Source organism: Macrosteles quadrilineatus, unplaced genomic scaffold (genome assembly GCF_028750875.1).
Source record: "Macrosteles quadrilineatus isolate MER2022 unplaced genomic scaffold, UCM_ALF_1.0 Scaffold_2__2_contigs__length_208266976, whole genome shotgun sequence".
NCBI classification, from domain to species: domain Eukaryota; kingdom Metazoa; phylum Arthropoda; class Insecta; order Hemiptera; family Cicadellidae; genus Macrosteles; species Macrosteles quadrilineatus.
Genome location: NW_026542595.1, coordinates 141,780,696 through 141,793,040, shown reverse-complemented (window position 1 = coordinate 141,793,040; position 12,345 = coordinate 141,780,696). Strand labels below are relative to the sequence as shown.

Here is a 12,345-nt window from a genome sequence, read left to right as displayed (position 1 = left end):
GATTTTCTATACTCTACTTAGTACTAAATGTGCTTGTATGTACTTGGCGTTAGGTCCCCCATAGAGCGACAGCCCCGGGTGCCAACACTCCCTAGTTCTACACGATTTGTTCTTACTGTACTTAGTGTCTGTAAAACGACATGTTATTTGTTTGAACATAGTGTTAGGTCCTCGCCCTTTCGATTGAATCGTGCATAAGAGTGGTTTGAAGGTTCAATATGATTATGAGAAGTCTTAATCAATTTTATCCATCTATCCATGTTTTTTTTAGAAAAACTGACGTAAGGGATGTTTTTCATGAAAGAAACCTGTAGGGTAATTAACATGCTGTAAACCCCCTATTTTCATTTAATTCTAAAATTCAACAAGGAAAACGTAATTCCTAATCATAAGATTTCAAAGGGTATATAGACTCCCTACTTGCTTCAAATCTATAAAGAAAATATGTGTTTGGACTGTTGTATGAACATTGAATTGGTAGGGTTGATATGTCTTTCATATAGGCATAAACTAATAAATTTTATATGTGACAATTACACTTTTGGTGTTTTATACTGTGTGTTTATTTTTCGTAATTTTCTTAAGGCGAAGTATTTTATGCCAGGAGTAACAGTTCAGTCGTGGTACTCCCAATCACAAAAATGTTAGTTTCAAACTTTAATTGGAAGAGCTCGACAAGTTAACCCAAGAACAAAATTGATATCCACATTTTCCACTAATAATCTGTGATGTATACATTTCCTTAAAAATCAGACAAAAAAAATACGGCAATACAAATATATTTAGGTCTATTCACTTGTACATAGAGAGAGTTACATTTATGACGGTGCCTGCAATGCGATGGAAGATTATTCACAGACTGTAATGTACTGCGGAGTGTGGCGACAAAATTTGCAGGCGCTCTCGTATTGCCGCTAACGATCACATTATTACCTGGTAGTTGGTCTAATTTGTTATCTTATGTTATCAGTTATTCCTCGTAACCCCCCGATTGTAGTTTAGTCTATTACATTGGATTTATTTGCTTAGCTAAATTTTTTTTTATTTTGTCGAGCTTTTCGTTTATTTGCATTGATGAACGTGTATTACGACCACGACACACTACTAAGGCTGTGGTTTCCTAGACGCGTAATAGATGCGCAGCGATTTAGATGCGCAGCGTCTTTTATCCAGGTCCCAAAACGCAGCCGCCGTGAGTGGTTTCCTAGACTGCGTACAATACACATGGTTGGTGCGTAACATAAGTTCACGGGAGAGATTACTAGGGGCTACTATGATGTTATACGATGATTTAGATAATGAAATTGATATTTTGGCATTAAAAGCTTTGAAGAAGCGTAAGCAGTGAAAAAACTTAAAGCTTCTGTTAGTAACTGTATGTGGCCCTCACGCATCTTTTAACCGTAGTATTAAAGCAAACATGTCAATTTAAAATTCAAACAATACATCTTAATTTACCTCTCCAACTTTGCTTTTACTGTTATTATATTTACCTATTCGGGATTTACCGAATCGATGAAAATACCTTTTACAACTGCAATAATCATTTTATACTTATACGCCAACCCCGTAAGAAGTTTGGGTACTATGCTAGTAATTAATATAGAGTTATTACTAAGATGTTCATGAGTTCTTAAAATAATTATGGGTGCACTTATATTTGGGAGTTGGTTGTGCTGACTTGAAAAGAATATTATTTGTCAATATTAGGTTTATTTTTTAATACAGTAACAACAATAAGAAAATATTTAAGGACAAATTAATTGTAGGGAACATGTAACAAGGGGATTAAATATTAAAATCACACATTATGGGGAAATTAACACTACATAACGAATGATATGAAATATAATACTATACAATTTTATTTGTATGAACAAAGTATCCATAATATGTCATTATAAGAGACAAATTCAATCAATTTTTCGTCGTTGTTGGAGAATTTTGCCTTCTGTACAACATTTACTTCCGAATCCATTGCACAAGACATGTCTAAAACGCAGCGTAACTCAGATTCGACTGCTCTGAAAGCAGTCGGTCAAATACGCAGCTATTGGTGCGCGCGTATTAGATGCGCGCGCATTAGATACGCAGCCTAGGAAACCGCTTACACGAAACTCCATAAGATAAGTGTGCTGCGTCTTAGATGCGCACACGCAGCGCATCTATTACGCGTCTAGGAAACCACAGCCTTATACAATACTTTATGGCCAACGGAACATTACCCAAATTGCTTATTTGACTGCTTAACCTACTGTAAGTATAATTTACAAACTTCAAAAAAAATATTTTACTTTCCAAGCATCCAAGAATTTAGTAGCTTGATTGTTTTATCCATGCACCGTAGCACGTCTTTCTTTTTTCAATAGAAATTGGGTCTTTTGTCAAATAAGTCATATTGCTGTATTGATATGCACACAAACATTGCTTCCATTTAGGACGTTCCCTTGTTGACGTTTGTACACGATGTTTCTCACATGATATATCGTAGAATCTGTTAAAACGTTTACCTCAACTGCAGCTAGAGTGGTAGGCCTACTCCTTTTCAATTAAGGAACAACTCAATTTTTCGAAAATTATTTGCATTTTTGTTATACAATTTTTATTTTTACGTGTTGCTATTTTTGTGTTTGCTATGTTTCCTATGATTTCGCCTGTTGTCATTGTGTTGTTTGTGTTCACCCCATGTTGTCTGCAGGCCCCGCTGTCCGCACTCTCCAGAAGATCGCAGAGGGTCGAGCCGTGGGTCACGGGTTCGAGTACTCCCTCACCAGACACATTGGTGTGTAGCGTGTTGGTTGCTGCATTGTTGATAGTTGATTGTTGTAGCGGTGGAGGCCATTGTTTAGAGTTTGCAGGTTTGCCGGTTTGATCACTGTGTAGTTTGGACTGTCGCACCTGACACCTGATAACAATGGTTGCAACAATCACGTTTTAGGTGGGGTGAGCACTTGGAATTAGGAATAGTCAACAGATTTTAGTATGTTATAGCTAATTAAAATAACCACTTCGAACATACCGCGTTTTGTGATATAAAATCTAATACTACGTCTACATGTTAAATTGTTTATGTATAAAATTGTTTACAAAGTGTTTTGGTACACTGGGCCAGTGGAATATCAGGTCAGACTGTTTCTAAACTTGATTTTGCGACAGTCTAACATGTAAGTAGAAATATAAAGCAATTTTACGAATTTTCACGTTATATTTTTTATTTTGCTTTGAGGTGACTGTTTTTGTAATTGGAGTGCGAGAATTCTATCATGTTGGCTGAGTTTCATCTTCTATCCTGCGTTATGAATTAGCAATGTCTTCAGACTATGTAATACATTGCACCAGTTCTTCGAATCCCATCTAAAATTGCAAGTGATCCATTTACAAAACAAAAAAATCGAAGATAAATTTCTCCGTAGTGGAGAACCCTCTTTACTAAAGCAATGTGAGAGTTTGTACAAGGAAATGTCAATAAAGAAGTTTGTTAGGAAAATTATAAGTTTCTGAAATCCTTTGAGTCACAAGAAACCAATGTTAATTCAATCATACAGTCCAGTAATTATAATCCACTAAATAAACGTATTACGTGTGTGGGGATAATGAACCATCCAAACGCAAAAATTGCTATTGCAAACTGTAATACAGAATTATTGATATTATAAATAAACTGAAATTATAATGTAACATTGAGAGAAAGCCACCCCAAGGTATGTGAGGCGGAGATTGTGCTGTAGTCGACCGTGACCCGCCATTCATTGATCTTTTGATAAGGTTGGGTGAGGAAAGATACTACTATAGACACGAATTCTACTACTTTTACATATCCTCACTATTAATAATCTCCTAATACCTAATTCGCACGGGTAAAGAAAAATACGAAAACACTACAGACATATATACTGGCCCACTTTTAGCACTTTGAAAAACCTCCTGCCTAATTTAGGGTTATGTAAGGTTATGTAGACTCTCTCTGTTGTTCGTCTGAGTAAATCCATACTCCATGCCACCATCTCTTTAGAGAAATAAATTATCCAGAACGTGCTTTAAAATGACTTTTCCATTTTATTTTATACTAGGAACTTGTTTGGTAAACCTTACAACCAATTAATGCCATAGTGTAGGCTACAGAAAAATAAAACCTCAACAAAACTCCATGTACCCGGTAATAGAGCCTCTTCTAGTATTTAGCACGAAATAGAAAATCCGTTCAGTTTTCAAAAACCGACTAAAAACGGAGTTTTCTTGATTTCTTAAAACTATCCATGGAAAGCTACGCACAGTTCAAAAATCCTCACACACACTTATCACATGAAAACGCAGGAAACCTTAACACATTGCGTGCGGGTCAGTCGCCGGCGACCGGTTCCTTATCATTGAGATAAGTGCAATTTTCAAGAGTAAACATGACGGCCGCATTGAAAGAGTTAAAGCTCTTTCAGAACATTTGTCGCAACCGCAAGTGATTGAAACCAATTATAATTCTGTTTATGTCGGTTAATGTCAAGTTGTCTTAAAGCTTCCTTGTAAAGATAACATTGTCTCATCGAATAAACACTGTAATCTTTCCAAAGCGGTTGTTAAAAAACAAGTGTGAGAAATCCGTGTCCAAGTTTTAATTGTTTTAGATTTAAGCATGGAGCACATAAATACTTGTACTTGTTGAGCTATTCGGAATGTGAACGATTGTAACGCATTGTCAAAATCGATCTTGACGATAGCAGTTTTGACCTCAATATGTTTACCTCATGATGTTACGTAGATTTTTGCGTACGTAACGTGAACAGATATTGTGGAAATTTGAACTTGTAGATTCGGCAAGTGACCTGGACTCGTCCATATATGGACTTGACCTTCCTGTAGGACCGGCCGTGTGTGTAAAAACCATCGTCTCGAGGTTTCGACAATCTTATCCGCATTGTAGTTTGCATTTAAAATAAGTTTTGCTTATGTGTAATTATTTGAGGCGTTGTACTTAAAGTAAATGAAGTATTAAGTAATATTTCTTGAGGACTGAACCTTTGCCCTCAACTTTTACCCTATTGTTGAACTCCATGATAAATATTGACACGGCCTTGTTTACCACAAGAATAAACAAACAAAGGGTTTAAAGAACATAAGGCCCTAAATATTGTATAAGGTATTCACTGCATTTCCTGTGATACTAATGGTAAATAGAAAAAGAAAGTCGACAATAGCAAAATTACAGGATGCTAATAGCTTATTCCTAATACCTTTCCTGGTCATAATCGCATATGTAAACCAACTTTAAAGTTAATCTGTAAAATTTGCTTCAGTTTTCATTGCATTAATAGATTGTAAAAAAATCAACTGCTCTTGAAGTTGTTCCAATGCAACTCTTTGCGAAGTGTTATCCTAGCAAACCAAAAACATTTGCTGGTACAATCGAGATATTTCCCCTTCACATTGTTTCAATACAGGAGCACTTCCTATATCGTTCTCGACATTGCAGAAATCATTGAACAATCCGACAGACGCTAGTGAGCGTCAGCTATTCCCTGCAAAAAACTCAGCTTTCCACTTCATTTACTATTTTATTCGCAAAGAAACGGGTTAGTCGAGTATTTTCTCCAATAAAGCGTTGCTAACTTTTTGATCGCTGCCATTAATTGGAGAAATCCACAGGTTGTAAAAGCCGGTCCGAAAGCCACTGCCATGTGTGGCTAGCCGGTAAACCAGCTGATGTAACCCGGCGATAAACAGCTGATCAGTCCCCGCCAAAACGTCAACCACTGCCTGTAGTATCACAGCGACTCTAGAGCGCGCGCGTCGCCTAATCGTGTTAGAACATAGTGTTAACCTTACTTTCTCGTTTGTTGTTACTTGGTGATTGTTTTTGAAAAAGTTGTTTGAGTGAACTTACAATAGTGTGTGTGTTTTTTTTCTGACGTGTGGCTTGTGGTATTTTGCGGTTCGCTTTGTGGAAAACTAGTTTTTGAATTGTGTTTACATAGTAAATCTATACTTATTTAATACGCAAGTTACATTTAAATGCTGTTCACATTATATTCATAATTGTACGGCATAACTTTAGTTTCCGTTGTAAAATAAATTTGGCATAATTTGCTGAAGTAGAAAATTACTTTAGATTTTTCAGATGTACGGTAGCGATTTTATATAGGTTGATTTGGGGTTTACAGTTTACAATGTTGTAATAACTGTTTTGCATTTTGTATGGTGATCGCAGTAAGTAAACTAAAATTGATGATAACATAAACACAACAATAAATATTAAACCATCAAATTTGTATACTAATATCAATAATTTAAACTCGTACAGTAATTCGCTATTGGTTATCCTAGTTGATCTATAGAGTTTAGCTATTTTTAAAAATGGGTTTGAACTTAAACAAATCTACATCTTCCCTAACTTACATAGGTACATGATATAAAAAAACATTACTGTGAAAAACGCTCCCATTCAAATTTAGCTTCAGAATAGCTACAGTTTTGTCAGTTTATAGATGACCAGTACACAATCAATTCAAATGTTGACAGCGGCTGCAAACATGCTTGTACTTCTGATAAACTCAGTCCGAAATTGCTTTCACTCGAACCTCTTGACAAAGGTCAACCTCAAACTTGTAACGACTTTTATTATCTGTATAGTTAACCAAGTTTTAAAGAGGAAGTTTTTAATTTATTGCTGCGATTAGTTACTATACAGAATGTGGCCCACCACTATTGTCAAGTTACAATTACTTTGTGTTTACTTCCACTAGTGTTGTCAATGGTAAGCCTACCTCTAAACCACAACTATCCGACAGTATCCACGTTATGACCCTGTATCCAAGGAGGTCCATCTGCTTGTTCCACTTGCCTTGCGGAGACCGAGGTTGACGACATACCTGACAATGTAGACCCTCACGATCGATAGCGAAATGTCAACAGTGAACTTAACACAATGTAGGAACCCTTTTCCCGGCTCTAATGCACGTACTTTTCAATGTTGAGAATGGTTTTAGAGAGTGTTATTTTTCGTGGACAAGCTAATTCACGACTACTTTCTAAAGACCCATAAAGTTTTACCGGTAAAATATTTAGGTCTACTTTGATTGAACATTTTGATCTCAGCTTGTTTGTAGTTGGCTCAGTAACATTAAAAGCCAGGATAAACTGTATGAACCACAAACGTTTCTTTTAAATCACGTTTCACGCAAAAAGGGCCTACACTTTACTTCTCCCTCGGGTGGTTTATTAAAATTGGTTTTTTATTTGCTTTTGTGTTACCTATAATTTACCACATAGTTAATTGTGCAACCTATTATCTAATAACAGGTTCTTTTCAGATTATCTGTCCGAATTAAAATCTTTTTGCCGTCTAAAGTAGTTGTTTTATCTGGGAGCAAATTGAGCATATCCTCCCTTCGCATTTTAATAAATTAAACTACAAGAGTGCCATATCAATTGAATTTCACAGATAAACCAAACAACAATGCTGAATAGGCCTATATCAGCAGTGAATGTCATATTTATCAATCCTTAATTGATACATGATAAGTTTTGTGATAATTATGATTATAATCTAAACTATACAGCTATGTTTTAACTTTTCAATCACTAAAGCCTCGCTCCTGCCAATCTAACTTTATAGGCTAGCATAACATTTTTTAATTAGATTACGAATCGGACAGATGCAATTAGACCACAATAAAAACATACTACATAAGAACACATACTCTTTGGACTTTTTTTTACATCCCCTTTACAATTTTCTAACCCGTACCCATAAGTGCAAACGAGTTGCACGCGCTATCCAGTAAGTCAACGAACTCTTGTGTACAGATGTTTAACTGAGCAATGCAATGCTGAACATGAGTTGGGCAACTGATAACCCATGTGCGGAACCTCCTCTTCGATTTACGGAACTACTGTAGATGTAGAAAAAGGGGTTTGCTATAGGAAGGACTTTGGGCGTTAAGTTACACTCGCAGATATTTACTTTAATAAACAGTGCTTCAGTATTATGATTGCAGTGTGAGAACTGCAAAACAGTGGGCAAAATGTTCCATTATGACTCAACATAAAGATTTCTAGGGTTGTAAAAATTCTAGCCTGATAGACACAAGTAAAGGACACCTCATGTTTAATTGAAGCATCAACTGTTAGGCATTAAAATGTTGGAATTTCATGATTGGTGTTGACAATTTTACATCCAAAAGAGTAGGCCAATTACGGGATTTTGTCATCACGATCGGTAAAAAAAAAAACCTTTTTAAGATTTGGAAGTTTTGCACCTAAGGACGGGGTCAGATTACAGATTTACGAAACGTCACGAAAATATTGTTTTTTTACCAATTTTCTATGGGGAATTTCCGCAATATTCTTATGAATAAGGTAAACTACTGTATTACCTTTTCGACTCTACAGTACTGTACTGCTAGGAGGCAGGTCAAATTAAATTAAAGTCTTGTATCCGCTTATGTAAAGGAATCACGTTGCGAGTATGTCGTTGTAGAGGTCTTCCCAGTGAAAGTATCAACAGTTCAACACCCACGTGCAGTTTGTAGAGACCGGTTTGATTAAAGATGCAGATTTTGTCAGAGGAGTGTCAAATTTTATGTTCAAATCATCCGTTTGTAGTGGTTGAATGGGAAAATCATAATCAAAAAGGGTGTGTTGTGTGTAAACTCAATGAGACGGCCAACAGTTTAGATACTGATAAAATCTTTTTAGCTTCATGGTTTGGACCCAGATGTCCTTAGCTAGTGAGTCTTGCAATGAATAGTCTCGGCTTTGGCTAAATGAACGTCTTATCTTAGTCAGTAAACGAAGTTACACAAGTACTATCACTTCATTCTACACTCGTCCTTCACTTAAATTATAGTTCTCCATCGTCATCCTCAATAATAACTTTTTACGAACTAAATAAATCTATACAGTTGGACGTAAATTTACATAATTATTTCAATGTGTCCGTGTAGATGCAAAATTGAATTTCATTACGTTTTCAGAGCAACATTTTAGCCTTATACAAGTTTTCAAACACATAGATGGTCCAATCGTCTTCAAAATTACTGATACAACGTTTCCAATGGAAGTACCGGGACCTTACCGCCGCACCCGAAGTGTCCGGTCTACATTGATGAACAGTGTGACTACAGTATGTGTTGAAGTGTGAAGTCAAGATGAAGTGTAGATGGTGTGAGGCAGTCGGGGTGTCTACAGGACTGTGGGTGTCTAGCGTGTGCAGCATGTTGGTTCTGGTTCTCTTCGTCAAGAGGTTACTGCTCGGGAAGTACCATGGTGAGATTATGTATTGTTTGGACGTTTTAGAGCTGAGAGGGAACATTATAGGTCGGCCGCTTAGAAAGCGTCCTCCTCGTAGCATTGGTGCGAGAGAGAGATACCGAGCTGTGGGAGTGAGACAGAATATGGCTCTTCCCCCACTCCGCTACCACCCCACCATCACCCATTATTTTATTTTAACAAATCATATGTTTTCTTGTAATTTTCCAAAGACTTTCGAATGACAATCATTAGGAATCAGCATTGAATATATAACACTATTTAGTTTTATATATCCAATATAGCGTTGTATTCAACATTGAATGAATATACTGTAGTAGTGTTATACAATATAACACTACTACAGTTAGTTATATTGTACAGTTATATGGTACCATTTAACCGAAAAACAGTAAAGCAGTAAATACTTGATTGGCTGATTGGAGGGGTGGGGGATGTGCGTGCACACACCTTCTTTTATACGCCTAGCCATCCTGGGTCCAGAGGTATTACCATGAGTACTACGGTAATAGCTTATACCCTTTATAGGAAATTCACTAAAAGGCCGTCACTAAGATGTGTGATCGTTGGTGGCAACGCCATTATAATTGCAATCACGTTATATGCGTCTTACACAATCGTGGCAACATCCGCGATAATCTCCTGCGATTATCTCAGCTTTCATGACTCTTTGTGATTGCGGCCATATCTTAATCGCGGCGAGATTCGTGATGATTGGCCGTATCGCGGCAACAGCCATTGCGGTGGGTCCTGTATTCGTGATTGTTTGCTGTGGTCATGATTTTCCACTTCTTAAAACGAGAGAGGCCATTCGGTAAGCGTCTAGTAAATCTTTGAAGTTATTAAGAAAAACCATAGTCCGAGGGGATCCTACGGGTTTAGTAGTTTAGTGCTTGGGTTTAGTGTATGTCATTTTAGTGTAATAAAATCTCGACAACTTACGCTATATGTCGTTTTGTGCTGTTTTTGTTAAATATATGTAAAAAGAATCTTGTCAATTTATTTGTAACTATTTATTTTCCACTAATGCTACTTAAATGAGAGATTTTCAATTATATCAAACATAAGTAGGAGCTGCAAAAAAGGTTCCGTCGTGATTATCTGTATGGATAACACCATTAAACAGATTATTATTCTAACTAATCTGTAGGGATGAAAATTAACCTTAAAATTCGTGTAACTGAGCAGTCAGACATTTTCGGCAAGCCTCTTGTTTTCGGGCGGGCCTGCGAGGGACTGTTTTCCACAGCAGTACGAACTCTGTCGAATGTTTATTGTCTGGCATCCGATCTGACTTTGGTCGGCCTTTCAGCTTCCTTTTCAACGCAGAAGCCGTTGTTCTAAAGTTAGTAACCCACCGCATTATTGTTATATGCAACGGAACTTCTCCATGTCGCCTTACGTTCCCTACCGACCGTCACACTACTCTGTTACTGAGGGATGAGTATAGTTGGTATACTAGTGTAATAGTAGTGTTAATTGAAAGAACGCACGAAACTGCTTATGCTGCTGAGTTGCAATGAATGAATTCAATACTTTTTCAAAACAACTCCATAACAACCTCTCGTAGCTCAGGCGACCACTGCTCTGTGACTAGAAAAAATGGCATTGTGTAGACTTTCCAACGAGCTTACTCCCACCACTTTCAGACAACCTGTCGCTGAACAGTGCTTTGCAGAAAATGGATCGGTTTTTTGCCACACCCTGTACTTTATAACACTATGACTATATTCAATATTGAATACAACACTATATTGGATATAAAACGCTAAATAGTGTTATATATTCAATGCTAATTCGTAATGATTGTCATTCGAAAGTCTTTGGGAAACTACAAGAAAACATATGATTTGGTAAAATAAAACACGTTCAGCTAGCACGTGACGTCACTATGCACACATTTTGTGAAAACAGCAATTGGCGGAGAGGGGGAACGTACCCTCCCTCGCCGTTACCTCCCCTACATGCGCTAAAAATTTCGCGCAGGTCGTTTTCTAAACGGCCGACCTATAGTCGTGTATGTTTTAGTCAGTTGTTTTTGGACAAAGATCCTTGCAATTTCCAAGTCTAAGAAAAACATAGGCAGCGCCAAGTTAGATTTGTCTTATTCCCCTTCCCGATTTAACAAATGAATGATATTCATTTCAGACACCATACTATAAACTGCAACACAACCTACTAAACATGGTAAGTCCTATTTTGAAAAAAAGTTGGCATCAAAGAATTACTAAAAGACAAACTGTTTTTCACTGAGACCCCATTTTAAGGATTACCGGACACGGCGACGGGTGGACATACATCAAAATACTATAATGAACATAGTACACAGAGCTATTACATAGAGCTTAAACACAGAGCTGCGTGGGTCAGGTTTTAGGAAAAGAAATATAAAATTAACATGATATGGGAGAAAATTTCACAAGAGGCAATAAATAACATAAACAGCAGTTTTAAGATTCTTCTAAAGATCAAGAACGGAAGGTGATTATAACAAATAACTGAGGTCTGAAGAAATAAATCAGGTTGAGATAAAAAGTCTTTATTTCGATAAGAAAATACGGTCACTGTTTAAAATTACAATCCTAAACTGTGGAATTAATCACAATTATCTTCCTTGTCACGTGATTGTACATAATTATTTTCTGATTCACATCGATTCTCGTTTATTCGAGGACTTTTTTACCTCTTTTGCTATTACTCTTTTGTTTTTTCCTCAAATCTCTATAATTAGCTACGCTGTAATCATTATCGTTATTGTAAAAAATATTTTATTTATGTAACCCACCACGCGAATTTGTTCAAGTAATGATATTCTGTAAGTTTAAAGTGAATTAATTCAATTAATCCTATAGCAGATACGTTACACTTAGACTCGCACATGTTATGCACAGCACACACCTGACACCATCACCGTATACTCCAAACTATATAACATACTATGCGAAATTATGCCTCCTGGGTGTGCGTACATTTTGCAAGTTTCTCCACAAAATCGTAGCACAATTTGCATACACCGAGGCGAGAGCGTAGCCCGTGTTTATACGTCGACTTTCCCGCTATAAAGAGTCGCCCTGTATGGAACGT

At 36.8% G+C, this 12,345-nt stretch overlaps 1 protein-coding gene across 2 annotated transcripts in view; it reads left to right on the top strand.

The window, feature by feature from the left end:
* LOC128988076 (uncharacterized) overlaps positions 1-12,345 on the top strand; it is a 153,784-nt gene that overhangs the window by 113,901 nt on the left and 27,538 nt on the right. The window contains exon 5 of one of the 2 annotated variants that reach the window (XM_054409271.1): positions 2,699-2,782. The exons of the other annotated variant lie outside the window; for it this stretch is intronic. Within the exon in view, the coding sequence (XP_054265246.1) occupies positions 2,699-2,782 (84 nt within the window). The remainder of the gene's footprint in view (positions 1-2,698; positions 2,783-12,345) is intronic. 2 annotated transcript variants of the gene reach the window in all.